This window comes from Microcaecilia unicolor, chromosome 3 (assembly GCF_901765095.1).
Source record: "Microcaecilia unicolor chromosome 3, aMicUni1.1, whole genome shotgun sequence".
NCBI lineage: Eukaryota > Metazoa > Chordata > Amphibia > Gymnophiona > Siphonopidae > Microcaecilia > Microcaecilia unicolor.
Genome location: NC_044033.1, coordinates 164,336,652 through 164,355,688, shown reverse-complemented (window position 1 = coordinate 164,355,688; position 19,037 = coordinate 164,336,652). Strand labels below are relative to the sequence as shown.

At 42.1% G+C, this 19,037-nt stretch overlaps 1 protein-coding gene across 1 annotated transcript in view; it reads left to right on the top strand.

Annotated features, from left to right (window-relative positions):
- LOC115464300 (rho GTPase-activating protein 18-like) overlaps positions 1–19,037 on the top strand; it is a 118,027-nt gene that overhangs the window by 83,605 nt on the left and 15,385 nt on the right. Inside the window, exon 12 of the mRNA XM_030194691.1 lies at positions 5,748–5,894. Coding sequence (XP_030050551.1) covers positions 5,748–5,894 — 147 coding nt within the window. The remainder of the gene's footprint in view (positions 1–5,747; positions 5,895–19,037) is intronic.

Genomic DNA, 19,037 nt, shown 5'->3' with positions numbered 1-19,037 from the left:
AGTTGAAGCTACAGTGTGGTAAATTTAAAACGAATCGGAGAAAATTTTTCTTCACCCAACGTGTAATTAGACTCTGGAATTCGTTGCCGGAGAACGTGGTACGGGCGGTTAGCTTGACAGAGTTTAAAAAGGGGTTAGATAGATTCCTAAAGGACAAGTCCATAGACCGCTATTAAATGGACTTGGAAAAATTCCGCATTTTTAGGTATAACTTGTCTGGAATGTTTTTACGTTTGGGGAGCGTGCCAGGTGCCCTTGACCTGGATTGGCCACTGTCAGTGACAGGATGCTGGGCTAGATGGACCTTTGGTCTTTCCCAGTATGGCACTACTTATGTACTTATGACATCCTTCACTGAAACAAAAAAATAAGGACGGCCCTGACAAGTACTTGGACGTTTTTCACCCAGATTTTTTTGTGATGGGTGTTCTTCTGTAATGACTACCACTGGAGAGAATCGGGACGTGCGAGGACGTCCAAATCAAAAAACTATTTGGACGTCTCTTTCGATTATGCCCCTCCTCCAGGTATCTCTCAGCCAATTACACCGTGTTTAGCTGTCACTGGTCCGCTAAACACTCTGTGATTGGCTGAGAGAGACCTGGAGGAGGGGCATAATCGAAAGGGACGTCCAAATAGTTTTTTTGGATGTCCTCGCACGTCCCGATGCCGGCGGTGGTCATTTGGGGCAACTCTCACCCCCCAACGCGCAAACATTCACAACCTGTTTGGCTTTCAGAACAGAAGTTGTTTTCTGGCTGCTGTGTGCCGGGCCAGCTCATCTCCACCTCCAGCGGCAACTATTATTGTTTCAGGAGGAGAGGGCGGGGAAGAGAAGCCCGGACTGTTGCGACACCTTCCTCTCCCGCCCCCCGAGCTGCGCGTTCCCGGGGAGGAGGGTCTGCATGGTCAGCCGCAATCCACCCTCTCCTTCCGAGAGTGGGGCGGCAGGGATCACCGGCTGTACCAGCAGTGACAGCTTGCACTCCGGCCCGCGGCTCTGACAAGTGTTCGTCAGGGACGTCCTTTTTGGACATCTTTGGCAATGTACAGAGCAGCCAGCATAACGCTTGGCTGCTCTGCACACGCTCGACCGGCCAACTGGCCTCCGAGGGAATAGAGAACGCAAATGGGCTGCAACGAGCAGCTCATTTGCATTCCATTTCCTTGATGCATGGCTGTTCCCTACCGATTCGCTATGGAATCGGTAAGGGAACGGCTCTTCCAAGGACCTTAGTGCATCTAGCCCTATGATATAAAAGTACATAGGCCCTGGAGGGATGTCACAAGCCAAAATGAATGGCTGAGCTATTAGCTGTACACACCCCACAACGATACTGTCGATTATCCCCGGCATCCTACCGATTTTAGAACATACAACATATGTACATAAGTGTATTGCCATACTGGGAAAGACCAAAGGTCCATCAAGCCCAGCATCCTGTTTCCAACAGTGGTCAATCCAGGTCACAAATACCTGGCAAGATCCCAAAAAAGTACAAAACATTTTATACTGCTTATCCCAGAAATAGTGGATTTTCCCAAGTCCATTTAATAACGGTCTATGGACTTTTCCTTTAGGAAGCCGGCCAAACCTTTTTTAAACTCCGCTAAGCTAACCACCTTTACCACATTCTCTGGCAACAAATTCTAGGGTTTAATTACATGTTGAGTGCAGAAAAACTTTCTCTGATTCGTTTTAAATTTACTACATTGTAGCTTCATCGCATGCCCCCTAGTCCTAGTATTTTTGGAAAGTGTAAACAGACGCTTCACATCTACCCGTTCAACTCCACTCTTTTATAGACCTATATCATATCTCCCTTCAGCCGCCTTTTCTCCAAGCTGAAGAGCCCTACCCACTTTAGCCTTTCCTCATAGGGAAGTCGTCCCATCCCCTTTAAAATTTTCGTCGCCCTTCTCTGCACCTTTTCTAATTCCACTATATCTTTTTTGAGATGCGGTGACAAGAATTGAACACAATATTCAAGGTGCGGTCGCACAATGGAGCGATACAAAGGCATTATAACATCCTCATTTTTGTTTTCCATTCCTTTTCTAATAATTCCTAACATTCTGTTTGCTTTCTTAGCCGCAACAGCACACTGAGCAGAAGGTTTCCTCGTATCATCAACAACGACACTTAGATCCCTTTCTTGGTCCATGACTCCTAATGTGGAACCTTGCATGACGTAGCTATAATTTGGGTTCCTTTTTCCCACATGCATCACTTTGCACTTGCTCACATTACAACACAGGCATCAATAAGTGGATTTGAAACAACAGCGCTTAGTATTGGTATGTCGCATCAGTTGATCGCAGTCTTCTACACTGGAAGCAGTCGAGATAGTGTCACTGAGCAGTTCCTCTGTCCCTGGGGATGTGCATGCTGGAGATGCAGGGAAGCAGATACCCTCTGGTGTGTCACCTGAGCCCCTCTCTGAGTTTCGGGAGCTTCTTCATGAAATCAACTGACCTCAAAGCAGTTTGAGAAGAACTTTCCACTTTGGCTGCTGATCTTCACAGAGAGATCATAGACTTGGGACGTAGGATGGAGGACTCAGAAACATGCTTGGAGGAACAACAAGAGGTCCTCACAGTGTTGGAGGCCTCTTTGAATGATCAACATATTAATCAGGTTTACTTGATGGACAAAGTAGAAGACTTAGAAAACCAAAGTTGATGCTTTAATATCCAACTTCGGGGGATATCCTGACAGTGCTGACTGGAATAACTGTGAAATTGTAGTACAAAAGATCTCCAGTATGCTTCTCTCAGAGTGTGACTAGTTGATACCACTGGACCATATATAACTCGACATGCTGCGCTGTGTCAGAAGTGAGTTCATACCCCTCACTTAGATATGTGCGAGACAAGGCTGTAAAATACCACTGGCAACATCTGTTTGCTCTTGCTTTTTATACGGAAGGAAAATTGTATCTTATAAAATCCTTGAATGAGGCATGAAAGATGTACCCAGATTTCGTGTTGGACTCTCCTACCTCTATACCTGAGAAAGTTGTAAAATCTGTGGTGACAGTGCCAAGACAGACTCATCCAAAGTGGAGAGGCCATGTAACTCGTCAAGAGTCGGGGACACAGCGCCCAACTGTGGACGTTGCCTGAAGATTTGGAGCAGTGATACAAGGGGTTCATTTCCCAGTTTCCTTTTTTTGGCGCTTTTTTGTGATACTGGTGATTCTTGGGGCAGTTTGTTAGTCCTTTCTGTTGTTTCCTATGAGACTTTTTCCTCATATCAGTTTGAGAGTCTTTTACCAGTTTTCACTATGTTGTTTGAATGTTTTACAGGAATAACAACAGGAATAACAGGAATGACTTTGAGACTAAAAATATGAAGGGGGGAAGTGTGTGTGGCATTCACTCTCTCCCATTTTGTCATGCCGTATCTGGCATTAGCCTTGCCTTAATTGGTGAGATGGGAAGGATGAGGAAGGGAGGCAGAGAGAATGGGAGTAGGGAGGGGGATTTGGGGATAGGAGGACAGGATATTTGAATTTTAGATGGTCATGTGCTATCTTGATATTTTCAATGACATGTTTTGATGGTGAGTGATGGAAAGCAATATGTTTACTTGTAATTTCTTGTGGCTGAACTAATCTGTATGTCTCTCAATGTGAAAGGCTTGAACGTGCCAACAAAACCCCAACTACTTTTTAAAGAAGCGGTGTGCCTGAAGGTGGACACGGGGATGGGGACGAGCCCACAGGGATGGAGACGGGACAAACTTTGTCCCCATGTCATTTTCTACTTTGAAGCCTGTTAACAAACTGGACTGTTATTTATGTTTGAGTGATGCAGACGATGGTATTTTGATTTTTTGGAAAAACAAGCAAAATGCTGGCCACAACTAACAAAATTTGCATGGGGGATCATGTACATTCTTCTTCTTCGTCAGATCGGAAATAAGCAAGTGTTGGTAGATGACAGTATATATAAGTGAAGCATCAAAGCATTTCAGTGACAGTCTAACAGGATGGGGGTGGATAGGTGAGAGACCAGGGATATGCATGGGAACATCAAAGCATTTCAGTGACAGTCTAACAGGATGGGGGCGGATAGGTGAGAAGAGGGTGACAAACAGAGCAATACAACTTTATGGTTTATAATGGGCTAGAAAACCCAGATCTCTGTTAAGTCCTGTCTGGTGGGTGTCAAAATATTTAATCATTCTGACTTCAAAGGTCTTATGTTCCTGTATTGTTTTAAAGTTACCTTTCAGGATTCTTACTATGAAATCACTGGTAGTGTTCTGGTTTTGTAAAGTGCTGCCCCACAGGAGTGAAATCCTGGCTGGCATACACCGTATCTGCTCTGACCTATATTGGAGAAACAAGCCAGATACTAAAGACAAGATTTAATTTACATAGATATCACATGAAAAATGCCAGTGCCAGTGATTTCTTAGTAAGAATCCTGAAAGGTAACTTTAAAACAATACAGGAACATAAGACCTTTGCAGTCAGAATGATTAAATATTTTGACACCCACCAGACAGGACTTAACAAAGATCTGGGTTTTCTAGCCCATTATAAACCATAAAGTTGTACTGCTCAATTTGTCACCTTCCTCTCACCTATCCACCCCCATTCTGTTATGCATGGGAACATCAAAGCATTTCAGTGACAGTCTAACAGGATGGGGGTGGATAGGTGAGAGGAGGGTGACAAACAGAGCAATACAACTTTATGGTTTATAATGGGTTACACTGATATTCTATAATGCACTCTCAACACCTTGGTTTCATTATAGAACAGACCCCTACCACATGGCTTCAAGGCAACTAAATACAGGCTCCTAGTTACAGAATTGCTCTTCCACTCCCTCATTCTATAAAGTGTGCCAACTTGGTGCCAAAATGGGGTAAATTTTTTATTTATGACATTTATATCCCTCAATTTCCCAAGGAGTCTTGAGTTCAATGTGGCGTACATCAAATAATCAAAATAGCTGTGGAAAGGAACATAGTAGTAGTGGAGTAGTTAATTAATTGTAAGTTGAAAAATTATATCAAGGATATACATGCAAAAATTGTTTGCAATAAACTGCAAGAGAAAATCAATTAAGTGCACTTTATTGCTATTCTATAGGGGGGTGTGCCTGTGGGAGGGGCAGGCCATGGACAGATTGTATGCTTAGGTGCAGAGCGTATAGAATACTGTAAGTTGCACAAGTGCCAATATTTAAGCGGTAACATTTACACCTGCCTTTCATATGGCATAAGTGATAGCACCTAAATATTGGTGTACAATGCTGACTTGCACTCTATTCTGTTATGGAATCTGGGCACCCAGATGCCCTTATAGGATACTATTTATAGGAGTGGATGAGTGGCCTAGTGGTTAGAGCACCGGTCTTGCAATCCAGAGGTGGCCAGTTCAAATCCCACTGCTGCTCCTTGTGATCTTGGGCAAGTCATCTAATCCTCCATTGCCTCAGGTACAAATTTAGATTGTGAGCCCTCCTGGGACAGAGAAATATCCAGAGTACCTGAATATAACTCACCTTGAGCTACTACTGAAAAAGATGTGAGCAAAATCTAAATAAATATCTATCGCAAAGAATTTTGGCATCTAACTTTTAGAGCCCTTTATAGAATCGCCCCTTATGTTTTATCTTAAGCTGTTCTGTTTGTGCTTTTCTGTGATAAATCTTTTAGTAGTTACAGTTCTGAATATTCCATCTTCTGGGTTTTCATAAAGCACAAAATTTCTTGTTTTGTTATTTAGATTCCAAAATTCATTATTGACCAAGTGAGAAAGCAAAATCTTGAAAATCAGAAGAAACTCTCGAAAGACAGGGCTATGAAGAAACTACTGAAGAAAATGGCCTATGATCGTGAAAAGCATGACAAACAAGAGAAGACCATAAATGAAGTAAGAAAATTAAAGTACTGGAAGTGTTTATAATCTACTATTAAATAATATTTGGAAGATACATGAGGGCCCGAAAGTGGTGGAGGGAGCCGAGACAATTCCAGTTGTCTCAGCCATATATCCATTATATGTGGTTTTCTGGTTAAACAAAAGTTACAGTTTACATTTGCTCTGTGAATCTCGCTATTCTGTTCCGTTCTGCGTGCGTAAGGGGTATTTATTAACAACAGCTGAATGAGAGAATTTGTAAAGTTAAAAGTAAGTATACCACAGTAATGCAAAAAAAAAAAAAGGGAAAATCATGCTCAAAGTCAACCTTTTTTAAAAAAAAATAATTTATTTATAATTTTTCATTTTACATGGATCACTTGCAAACAGTAATACAGAGATGACTGTACATTAATACAATATTAGAAGAAAACAATCTCAACTAAATAAATAGATTGTATACAATCTTTCTCTTTCTTAGACCACAAAATAAATAGGGAGAGTGAAACAAGACAAGGAGATCAATTAAACAACAGTAAACCAAGAAAACGTGGTATTAACCTGAGATTGTAAGCTCTTTGAGCAGGGCCTGTCCTTTTATGTTAAATTGTATAGCGCTGCGTAACCCTAGTAGCGCTTTAGAAATGTTAAGTAGTAGTAGTATTATCCCCAGTTACTATTTATCTGAATCATTATTCCACATTGATCATCTGGTTGGCTTCTTCAAACCCAAGACGATGTATAGTCAATTAATTTCGTTGGAAACATACTTATTGTCCAATATTAGTGGAAATAATACACCTGATTTCATTTCCCCCCCCCCCCCCCCCCCCTTTTAAAACCAGAAATTATTTAACAATTAAAGTAATCCCAGTTTCACAGGCTTCACTCCTTTTGAATTAATATACTAAGTGGAATCATTTCAGAGGAAAAAACTTTAGGAGTCATACCCGGAACTCTGGGAAAACAATCTTGATATTAATCATCTGTAATAATATTCATTTTGTTCAAACCTTTCTGGTCTATTAACATTTTAAAAATCTTAACCGTTTCCTATTCCTGTAGAAATTCATTTGCTGTATCAATTTTTCATTCTCAAAGGAATCGATTAGATTATCCATGTGGCTCACTAATAAGATTATATCTGAAGCAAAATTATTTACTATCATCGTTAGGTCCTGGTGCCTTCCAGATGATATTCAGTGTAACCTCCACGGGAGCCCAAAACTCCAAGCTGATAGCTCTTACAGGTTTAGGAGTGGCACTGCCGACATGGGTTCAGATGTAAACGACTTCCGTTTCAGCATACACTCCTAACTCACTCCTCCACTCCTTTGGACATGGTGGTTAAATGATTTGAGAGCGATGAAGTTGTTTCCAGGTCCAAGAGCATCGACGCTCCTTCGTCGACGCTAATCAAAGGACTCATCAACCCAGTCTTCTGTGGGCAGCTCGTCGCGCAGCGATCCCACACTTGCTGCACAGGGGACAAAACGCTGGCCATCGGCGGCTGTCCCCTTCCTCTCAGTTAAGGTAACTGCAGATGCAAAGAGGAAATTTCAAATAAACAAAGACAGAACTTCAGAGGACAGCTGGGTTGAGCGTACGAGCTTCAGGTCACCATCTTTCCACTCTCCCTAGTTTGGGACACTTTTTGTCTAGTTTCTCCTCAGAGGCCTGTCTGATATGGGTAACCCTTCAGCATAGCCCACTTAGTCATTGAAACATGGAAGCCCCTCCACCACTACAAGGTGGTGTCCCTTCGGAGGGGTCAAAGTCAACCTTAATGGTACCACACATAGAGCGGACAAAATGCAAAATCTGATTCACACCACTTAACAAAAGATAGAGGAAAAGACCTCAGAAAGACAGACCTGCCACTGCAGGTCTGTGGCAATCAGACAATCCTTGTCTCGTGCCTGTTTTCTATAATCATGAGTCAAAAACCCCCGACCAACCGCAAAGGTTGGAAGAAATTGTTCATATCTTTTGATTATATTTTTAAATATTTTTTTGCCTCATGCAATTGAAAAAAACAAAACAAAAAGGAAATAATTACTGTGTAACTGGTGCAATATAGTTTCGGTTGTCAACCGGGAGAACTATATACGTCAAGCTCAGACATCCAAGTTAAGCTGAATTTTGATTTATTTTGCTTGCATTTTGCATGTTTGGAACTATACTGCACTGGTTACACAGCAATTATTTCCTTTTTGTTTGTTTTGTTTTTTCAAGTGCATAAGGCAAAAAAAATATTTAAAAAATATAATCAAAAGATATGAACAATTTCTTCCAACCTTTGCGGTTGGTCGGGGGTTTTTGACCGATGATTATAGAAAACAGACACGAGACAAGGATTGTCTGATTGCCACAGACCTGCAGTGGCAGGTCCATCTTTCTGAGGTCTTTTCCCCCTATCTTTTGTTAAGTGGTGTGAATTGCATTTTGTCTGCTCTGTGTGTTACAGTAAAAGTAACCCACATTAAGCTGTTGCAGAAAAGGTGTGAGCAAAGGAGGCCATTTCGCAAAGGGGAGCTAAACTTGGCATCGAGAAATGAGCGCCAGAAACAATAATGTCAAGCGGTATTGTTTAATAGCAAGTATGTGGGTATGTGTCATTTAAGAATATTGGAGTACGGAAGGAGATGAACGCTAGCACATAACTGCGGTCCCTTATGCCACGTCAATGGTGGGCATAAGTGTTCATGGTTATCTTGTAGCAATTTGGTGCATAACTTACACTATTTTGTAAGTTATGTGTAAATCTGGTGATCCCGTCCATGCTCTGCCCTCACGCACACCTACCCCCCTCACATATACGCAGGAATAGCAATGCCCACATATGTTAGAGTAGTGCCAACCACATACAAGGGTACATGTCAATTAGTGGCATGTCGTACCCATGTTTGTGCTAGTATTCTGTAACATATGTGGGTATTTGGCGCCTACCTATAGGCACAAATTTTTAAAATTACCTTTTGTATCCAGATACCCTTTTTCTAGAGTGGACCTAATGATCTGTAGAGCAGCTTCCTGTGGTACTATATCAAGAGTGACCAAAATATCCAGGTCTTTTAAATCTGTGAGATCAATTATTTGGTGATCCACAACTTATGGAGACTGATTTCATTGGGGGTTTTTTGTATCTTTTATATCCTAAAATAAATATTCTGCCACTTAATATACTTCAAATAGCTTCACTTGCCAGGGAGATGGGGACTCGCATAGTAATAGATTTATGATAGGTTGGAAAAAACATAAAAATTGTATATTCTTAAAAGGGATTGAGTATACAGTTCAGTGTAAAAAAAACACTTTTAAAAATGTTAAAAATCAGCTTAACTGTGGTCATCTAATTGTAAATATTAAAATAATAAAAAGGTAATAAGAAAATAAAATATACAGTACTGTCTCAATTATCAGACCTAAACAAGACCGACCCATTGTTGGGTAAGCGAAAAGTTGGTTAATACAGAAAACAATGGTAACCCCTCAGATGGTGCATATAACAAAGGTACAGAGTTCCTGATTTTCAAAAATTCTCATACCAAAAAGTTCTGAAACAACTTAGAACTGATGATGACGACATCACCGGGGAGGGTCTGTTGAGTATGCCAGATGAGCGGATTAGTGAAGGTTGGATAATCAAGATTGTACTGTGTATCAAAGTATTTACCTTCTCCTCAACAAAATCCCACCATTGTCTATTATTTAAAAAAAAAAAACCCTTTTGTAGAATATATCTAACAATTAACCCTTTATCTGAACTTTACTGATCGGAATCCTGGCCGATCGTTGCCAATGATTGTCCATAGCAGTGTGACTGAATGTGACTTTAATTGAAAGAAGCTGAAAGTGTTCTAGTCTTAAATCTGGGAAAAAGCAGCACATGTTTTCAAACTTCAGTGGTGTAAAAATACAGTTAAACGCATTCCAAACCACCTTGTATTTGGTGTAAAGTTGTAGACGTTAATACTGCCCAAAATGATCCTTCAGATTGAGTGGAGTCTATCGGTGACCATAACCAACTCCCTAAAATTGTACTGCAGCACCAGTTTTAAACACACTTGCAGATCATTAACATGCCACAATACAACTAAATTTTAGATTGAAGGAAGTATACCAAAATCCCATCTGTAATATTCATAGGGTATGTCAACCAATCCTGGACAGTGGTATAGTGTTTACATTACGAAAGCATGTCAAACTCTTCCAAGTAAAATGGAAAAAGTTGTGAATCCCAACATTATATTCATATATCATCTAGGTCTGTGGCTTTCAACCCAATCCTCAGGAACAACCTGTCTAGTCAGGTTTTCAAGATATCCACAATAAATATGCACAAGATGTATTAGCATGCACTTCCTCCAATGCATATTCATTATGGGTATTCTGAAAACCTGACTAGCCAGGTGGTCCCTGAGTTCTAGGTTGAAAACCACTGATCTACACTACAAAATGACATTCAATTAAGGGCATTTCACAATGTGCAGTGTATTTTAGGAAAGGTTTGCTGAAGCTGGTGCCTTTTGTAAAAGAGATAAGACTGTGGAAGAAACATGTGTATGACAGCATATATAGTGGGAACTAGCATGTTGTAAAAGAACATGTTAAAAAAAATAGCAGCGTCCTTCAGGGCTTTTGCACATGTGAGCACTGGCACAAATTTATGTGCAATGGTACCTTTCAACACCATGGCTTATCCAGTCTGCCCATCTGTTCCATTTACTCTCCCTATCACTCCCTTAGAGATCCTATGTAGTTGTCCCAAGCTGTCTTGAATTCAGATACTGTTTTTGTTTCCACTACTTCCACCGGAAGGCCTGTTCCATGAATTCAGCACCCTTTCTGTGAAGAAGTATTTCCTCGGGTCACTTTTGGGTCTATTCCCCTTTCACCTTCATCCTATGCCCACTCATTCCAATGTTTCCTTTCAATTGAAAGAGATTCACTTCCTGTGCATTTTGTGCTATATAAGTATTTAAATGTCTCTCTCATATCTCCCCTCTCCCACCTTTCTTCCAAAGTATACATATTCCTCTCTAATGGACTTAAAACTCTTCAATTGTCAACAAATATTCTTACACATTAATTTAACACTTTTTGATGACTCTCTAATTAATTAAAGTCTTTATTAAATCATAATCAACTTCAACATACAAACTGTATATATCTTATGTCATCGCAACTTACATGACATATTTCAACACTCCCTATATCCACATTCAAAAATATTTAAAACCAAACTCTTATAAATGTGCTTTGCTGGAATCCCCGTTGTTAAGTCCTTCCATGTGACATCAACCGTCACAAAGTACCCAAAAGGCATCAACTGCTTCTATACTTGAATATATGGCTAATGACAAAAAAAAAAGTGTCGTGTTGCACAGTCCTGCTGTCCCATCTGAACAACACAATGTGATGAAAAATCCTTGTCATACAGTCCCACTTACCCCAAAAGCGGAGCAATGTTAATAAAATACTGGAGAATGAAAATCTTTCATCCAAGAAAACTCTTGAGGAAACTGATTATTTTGATGATTCCGTTCAAAATGTCCACTTCACAATCACATTTTTGCTCGCAGTCTCAACATCGGCCATGTTTCACATAAAGCATCAGCAGGAGACCACACCGAGTGAGACTCGCACTGCTCCCACTATGGCGTCTGATACCGCTGAATCAGTGGGTGGCGTTAAGGGCTCAGGCCAGTTTTAGGCATGCGCTGGTTTCAGTTTTACCGCATACCCTTTTCCTCTCCCATTTTTAAAAAGCCCTTTTTGCAGACACGGTAAAAATGTGGCCCAGCGCTCACCTAAATCTCGCGCCTACACTACCGGAGGCCACTTTACTGCGGCTTAGTAAAGGAGCCCTTGGTTATTAGAAAACTCCCAAACTCTTATAAAGCAACTCAGGTTTGGAATGGCCTCCTTTTAATCTTCTTTTTCAGTTTTCTGTAGACATCTGAAAACTTTCTTGTTTGAAAAGGTTTTGGTTACGTGCTAATTTTCTGTTTTTATACTATAGTTTCTGATGTATATTTTCTTGTAAACCACTCTGGGCTCAATTAAGGGGGAAAGGCAGTCTATAAGATTTCCCTGAGGAAACTACAGCAAAACCTTTTAGATAGGTTTTACTGTAGTTTCCTGAGGGAAATCTTACCCATTAACCCTTGGATTTTATATATGGTGCCAAAAATTAGGCACAAAAATTTGGGCACAATCCTGAGTGGGCAACTTAATTGGCTAATGAGCCAGTTAATGGCAGTAATTGGGCACTAACAGTTATTGATGTTAATTGGCACCATTTGGGTTTGCATTTTCATCTTGCTAAGCACTATTCTTTAAAATGGGAAAAAAGAAGCAGTAGATCTAAAAAATAAAACTCCACAAAGTGCAAAATATACAAAATGTTCAATTTATTCACCACTAAAATAATAAATACATAATTACAAGCCCGACATGGCCATGTTTCGCCCTCTCAAAGGGCTGTGTCAGGGGCTTGAAATAGAACTGTCAATAAACATACAAAAACATATTAGTATAAATGATAAAATCAAAAAATATCTTTAAAAATTAGAATACAGACCATATGTAAAAACATAAATAATTGTTAGCCATATGGATGGTATTTATTTATTATTTTAGTGGTGAATAAGCGCTGCACACCTTGGAGTTATTTTGAGATCTACTGCTTTTTTTCTGTGCTGAATTTTGTAGATCGATTGCCTATTTGTTTTCATGGGACTGTTCTTTAACACTGCATGTCCAAATCTCATAGCACCCAACATGGCCACGGGAAGGTCATGGACTAGTTCTGAAAATGTGCACACAGTGTTGTTATGTCCCGTGTATTTGCGCCCAATTCAAGGAATTGCATCTGGTTTCAGCAGGCGTAAGTACTGGTGCCCAAATGAGTAACTATCATTGAGCAGGGGTATCATTTATTCTACGCTCTAGCTACAAGCACAGTTGAAAGCTAATGTTTCTGATAGTCACCCTGATGTTTATGTTAAAATGGTAATTAGAAATTGTAGAGGTGTGAAAAGAGGTGGGAGGTTGACCACGGATACCAAAGACTGGAGAGATGCAACCTGGAGTGAAAAATCCTTTATTGATAAAGCGACTCGACACAAACGTTTGTGTTTCAGCCGCTGGGCCTGCATCAAGGGGCTGGAATTGGGGGTGGAAGAAAGGGGCTGGGGCTGACAAGAGGGAGCAGTGGCTTGGCAGTGGCCCTGATTTAGGGGCTAGGAGAAGGTGGCTGGGTATGAGAAATAGGGATTTATGGTACCAGATGGTAGGCGTGGCAGAAGTGGTTTGATGCTGGGAGCAGATGCAAAAACTTGCTCTCATTGATGTGACACCAGAGTTTGAACAGAATGTTTTTGTAATTGTACTTCTGCTCTGCGCCTGTTGCTCTGAATTTTATTGGTTGATTTGGGAATGCTCCATGTAATTGAATAATTATACCTTATGGGGGCAATTTTATAGCTGGGCAACCCAATTTGGGCCTGCTAATGCTGCACGCTAAGTGCCATTTCTATGAAAGCATTTGTGCACCAAGATGCTGTTAAGGAATACTAACCTAAGTCGGCATTGATGCAGCTAAATGTAGGCGTGAACATTACTCTATGTCTATAGCAGCAATAACTGTTCATGGCTAAATGCTGTTCTTCAGCAAGTAGCTTATTACGTGCACACTCCTTGTACTTATGTGCTAAGTGACTTGTATGTGTGAATATTATAGAATAGTGCTTTAGCACAAGAGTGCATGAACATGAGAGTGCATTATGGACCCTTTTACAAAGACACGTAAGGGCCTATGCTTATCCAGCACGCGGAAAATGGGCATTATCACCTGGCTACCGCATGCCCCAGTCGATAATTCCAAATTTGGCGAACACCAAAAACACGCAGTAGAAAATATTTTCTACTGCAGGGCGCCTACCTGGCGGTAAACGGCAGTTGGCGCTGCATGCTTACCGCCCAGGTAGCGTGCGAGACCTTACTGCTAGGTCAGTGGGTGGCGTTAAGGTCTCAGGCCAAAAAAGGACGTGCGCTGGTTTCAATTTTAGCGCACGTCCATTTCCAGCCCCTTAAAAAAAGGCCCTTTTTCTTAGACGAGGTAAAAAATGGCCCGGCATGCGCACAAAAGACACGCTCGCACTACCACAGGCCACTTTTTACCGCAGCTTAGTAAAAGGGCCCCTATATGTGTGTAAATGCTAGTATTCAATAACATACGTGCATAAATAGTGCTTAACTTTAGCACCATGTTATAGAATCAGTATATATATGATTTACAAGAAATGTATTAAATGTAAATTGGTGTGGGAATTTGGGAACTGAAGGTGAAACAGGGTGGAGCTTAGATCCCCCAAACAAAAAAGCATTCTGCTGCCCCTGGGAGGAAAGGGAGAAGGTGCTAGACAGAGGTAGGGGGGAGGGAGGGAGAAGGGTTTGGAGGACAAAAGAGAGAGACAGGGAGAGGAGATGGGTGGGGGGGATGCCGACTAATGGGGGGAGGGGGGTTCGCAAAAAAACCCTAGCACTGGCCCCGATTCTGCAGTATCCAGCATAACTTGCTATGAGCCCTGGCCTAGAAGAGCAAGTAATTTAATCTAAATCCAGACGTTTAATCGTAATTCACCAGCACAGTTTCAATTAGAACATTTACCCAGATCTACAATTTTTCACAAGGTTTTTCCTTTATTCTATATCTCAATTGCCTTTCCAGTGGTAGCTGAAGGCAGATAATGGGGAAAAAATTAAGTCAGTGCTTGGTATTATTATAGGATTACTGTGCTGAAAGAAAAATGAAACCGATAAAAATTCTTAAAAACATTCTGTGGGAGTAAGTCAAATACTCCCTAAAACAAAAAGGGGTTGTTTTTTTTTTTTTAATCCCCTACAAGTCCCATGTTTGGAGGCAGCATATGAAAACAATATCACAATGAAGACTGCACACTGTATAATAAGTCACCAGCACAAGACCTCAGTTATGTGAGGACATCTTGTGGTAAGATCTGGAAATTGAGGCCACCTTTTGATTCCTCACTGAGGGGCTGATGTTCAAAGCTTACTGTGCTAGCAACGTCTGCTTTAAACTGGTTCTAGCCAGTCTAGTGATCACGTTATTCAGCGTCTAATGCACAAAGGAGCTCTGCATAGTTTTTACCATTCGGGGTAGCAGCTAACGAAAATCCTATGCAAATGTATTGCAAAGAGCTCATTAATATTAAAAAGAGCATTCTGAGCGATGCACAGACATTTCCATGTGATGCACAGAAAGGAGCACCCATCTTTAATGTGCAAAATTTTCTGTCTGGTCTGGAGCTGTCGTTGTTGGGCTGATGATCAGAAGCAAACGCAGGCGCTAGAGGCTGTTATTGCCATACTGGGTCCTGCATTTGCTACCGCCCCATGATCAGAGCCCCCGAGCATGTGAAACAACATGCTCACAGGCTCTGAACGCAACTAGCATGCAAATGCATGCAAAATAGGGCTCAGCGCAAGTAGCATGCAAATGCATGCTAAACATTCATCCCCAATGACCAGAGCACCAAAGATTGGCTTGCTGGCCGTGGCAAACCCTTTGCCATTTTGGAGCTGATGTTAGGGTTTGCAGACCATTGGGGAGGAATGGTGAGCCCTGTCTAGCATGCTTTTGCATGCTAACAGGCCCCCATTCCCCTAAATGCAGCAGCTCTCCGCAGGAACCCCGACTTGCCCCTCCCCCCAGCGACAGGGGGCTGGAGGTCTAGCAGACCTCTGGTTCCCCCGGACACTGGTTCTGGGGGCTGGAGATCCAGTGGGTCTCCAGCCCCCCCCCCCCCCCCCCCCCCAAGCATCCCTCAGATGTCCCTGATGGCCCAGTGGGCTGCTGGTTAATTCTCCCCCCACCTAGTGGTCTAGCGGCCCTTCCCCACCCCCCCCTACCTTCAGTTGGAGGAGGGAGGTGGCCTCCCTCCTCTTCCATCGGATGCGCTGGGCAGGGCTTCACACCATATAAGAGTTTCTCCCTTATATGATGTGAAGCCCCACCCAGCGCATCTCAGGATGCACTGGGCAGGGATGGGCGCCTCCATTTTTGAGGCGGTGCTGATGGAAGAAGAGGGAGGCCACCTTCTTTGCAGGTATTCTGGTCATTTACACACATTCTTAGTACCTTCATATTGACACCCTCCTTAGACAATTATCTCATAGGGGTGAATTCTATATATGACGCCCCCCCCCCCCCCAAAAAAAATCGGTGCCGAAAAAAGCGCTATTCTATAAACCACGCTTAAAGTTAGGCGTGGTTTACAGAAAAATGCTTATGCTTGGGAATCGTGCATAAAGTCCATCTGCACCAACTGAAACATGTTTTGCTGCTTTTTATCCCTTTTCCTCCAGTATTATACTGAGGGCCTGATATTCAGCCACAGAAGTCAGTGGTTAAATCTGCCAGCCGCTGTGATTAAAATAAAACCAGATATTCAATGTAGGTACCCGGATACCGTCTGGTGCTGGAGATCAGCTTTCAGCACTGACCCAGAAGTGTTAATCGGTTAGCTGTGATATTCAGACTACTAACTGGATAACAAACCAGAAAAAGGACGGCCTTTTTTTGCAGTCCTAACTTTATTCGGTTGGTTTTGTGGTTAGTGGTCTGAATAGGGCTGCTAAATAGATAACCTCCAACTCTTCCCGATGTCCGCCCACAGACAACCCCAGCATCCTCTGGATAGGGCAGCTGAGAGTATCCCATTTGCCAGCCCTAGCAATGCCTATGAATGTCGACCACTGACATGCACGCCAGTGCTTTACTGCTTGTGCTTTTCTGGGAAGGAACATCTTATTTTTTTGTCATCTTATTTGTATTTTGTTCCTGTGTTGTCTTGCATGCTGTCTGGCACCTTGTTTCCAGTTCAGCTTTGTCAGTGATTCGCGGTCGCATAGTCTGGATTTGTGTGCTTGTATTGCTGATGGGTGGTATTCTGCTAGTGTGTACATTTGTGCAGGATTCTACACCAGTTTAACATTGTTTTTTTTTCTTTTCCACTGCCTTCCAGCAAGAGGTGCATTGGTATTCTAGGGCTGATTATAATTGCACTGCCACATTTTCATAAGATAGCCGCTGTCTGAGTCCCGGGAATTAGTGCCATTATGATATTTTAGGTTTGCTCTGTAGGTGCTGAATGCGTGTGTTTGAAGGGTTTGTCTTACTTTACAGAGTGCCTAGTAGCAGAGGGAATTTGTGCTGTGGTTCAGGTGACACTACGATTTGAATGTTCTCTTTTGCATGATGATTAATAAGGAGAAACTGAGTTCTGCTGCACACATTATTGATGGAGTTTCTGTGAATGCAAATATTTGTTTACAGAACTGGAAGTAACAGGGTTTGTATAAGTGATTTGAATCATTTTGTATAGTTTTGGATTAATTAATTTGTTACATTTGTATCCCGCATTTTCCCACCTATTTGCAGGCTCAATGTGGCTTACATAGTACCGTAGCAGCGTTCGCCGGTTCCGGTCTGAACAAATACATAGTGTGCACAAGTACAAGTTGTGATTGTGGTAGAATATGGTTCGTATACGGTAGATACCTTGGGAAACATTAGGTAGGAAGAGGGAGATTGGGGTGAGTCCATTAATGAGGAAATAGGTTATGGACTAGAATTAATAAAGTGCAATAATGCTTTTAATGCGCATTATTAGTTAATAGATCATATTGCATACAATGGGCCCTGCAGGAAATATTGCATATTAATGTACATTAGCATAATCTAATGCAGTAGTGCACTTTCAAAAATCTAGCCCTCAACTCCCATGTACTGGGACTGATTGAAGGATGTTCACTCCTTCTATCTCTTTGTCTTTATCTCTCTCTTCCCTTTACCCATCTACCTATGTCTTTTCATTACATGTGAAGTATTGCTTCTGCTCTTCTTTTTCAACTTGGTTGGCCCCAAATTTTCCACCAGTCTGTCTTGCTTTTTGTAACACGCTTAGTTAATAGGCAGGCTATAAATATTTTAAATAAATAAATACTGTAAACAGTAAGCCTGTGCTTTCCTTAGAAACCTTCTGTGCCTGCGAGCCAGGGGCGTATCTGGGGTTCGGCGGTAGGGGGGGCCAGAGCCAGAGTAGGGGGGCACATTATAGCCCCCCCCCCCGCCGCCATTGCCACCCTCCCTGCCGCCGCCAACACCTACCTTTCCTGGCGAGGTCTGCTTCCTCTAAAAATATTCCTTGAGCTGAGGTCTTTTAAGTTGTTCGTCCTCGCTCCCACTCCTCCGTGCTGCTGTTCAAACTCTGCGGAATCCAATTTCGGAGTCTGTCTGACGTCACAGCACGTCGACGTACAACGTGCTGCAACGTCAGACAGACTCCGAAACTGGATTCCGCAGAGTTTGAACAGCAGCACGGAGGAGTGGGAGCGTGGACGAACAACTTAAAAGACCTCAGCTCAAGGAATATTTTTAGAGGAAGCGGACCTCGGCTGGCGGGGATTGGGGTCCCCCGCCAGCAAAGGTAGGTGTTGGCGGCGGTAGGGGGGTCCAGGGCGAAATCTGCGGGGGCCCAGGCCGCTGTGGCCCCACGCAGATACGCCCCTGCTGCGAGCTGGGAAGACCAAGGATCCTGAAAGTCAAGTTCTTGAAATCCCCATAACCTTTCCTTCTTCTTCCCCACTGCACCCAGTGATAATTGTTGCTACCAGCCCCAACCCGAAATGTTGCAAGTCTTCTGCCCATTTCTGTTTGCTGCATAATTTCTGAGTAGCATACTTGCAGGATTTAGTGTTTCTTCACAGTGTTTGGCAGTGGTGGGATTTTGTGTTGCTGTTACTGAGGTGACAGCAGAATTTGAACATACATTTGTTTTGTATGGCAAGTGAGAAATTTGAACCTGATGTGTTGTTTCCAGTTATTCGATATGAAATTGAATGGTAGGTAAATTCACACTAAGCTTGGTGTCAGCAGTGAAATATGTAGATTTTTTTTTGTTCAGCTGTGAAGTTTAGTTTTCAGGTGTCACATACAGTACAAGTCCAAAAATTCAGACTGCTCAAGGATTGGGTCAGTCCAGATTTTTGGATTTTCTGTATTCTTAGGCAGTACTTTTAAAATTGAAATACAACGTCTCTCTTCCCCATGCAGCGTTTCTCTTC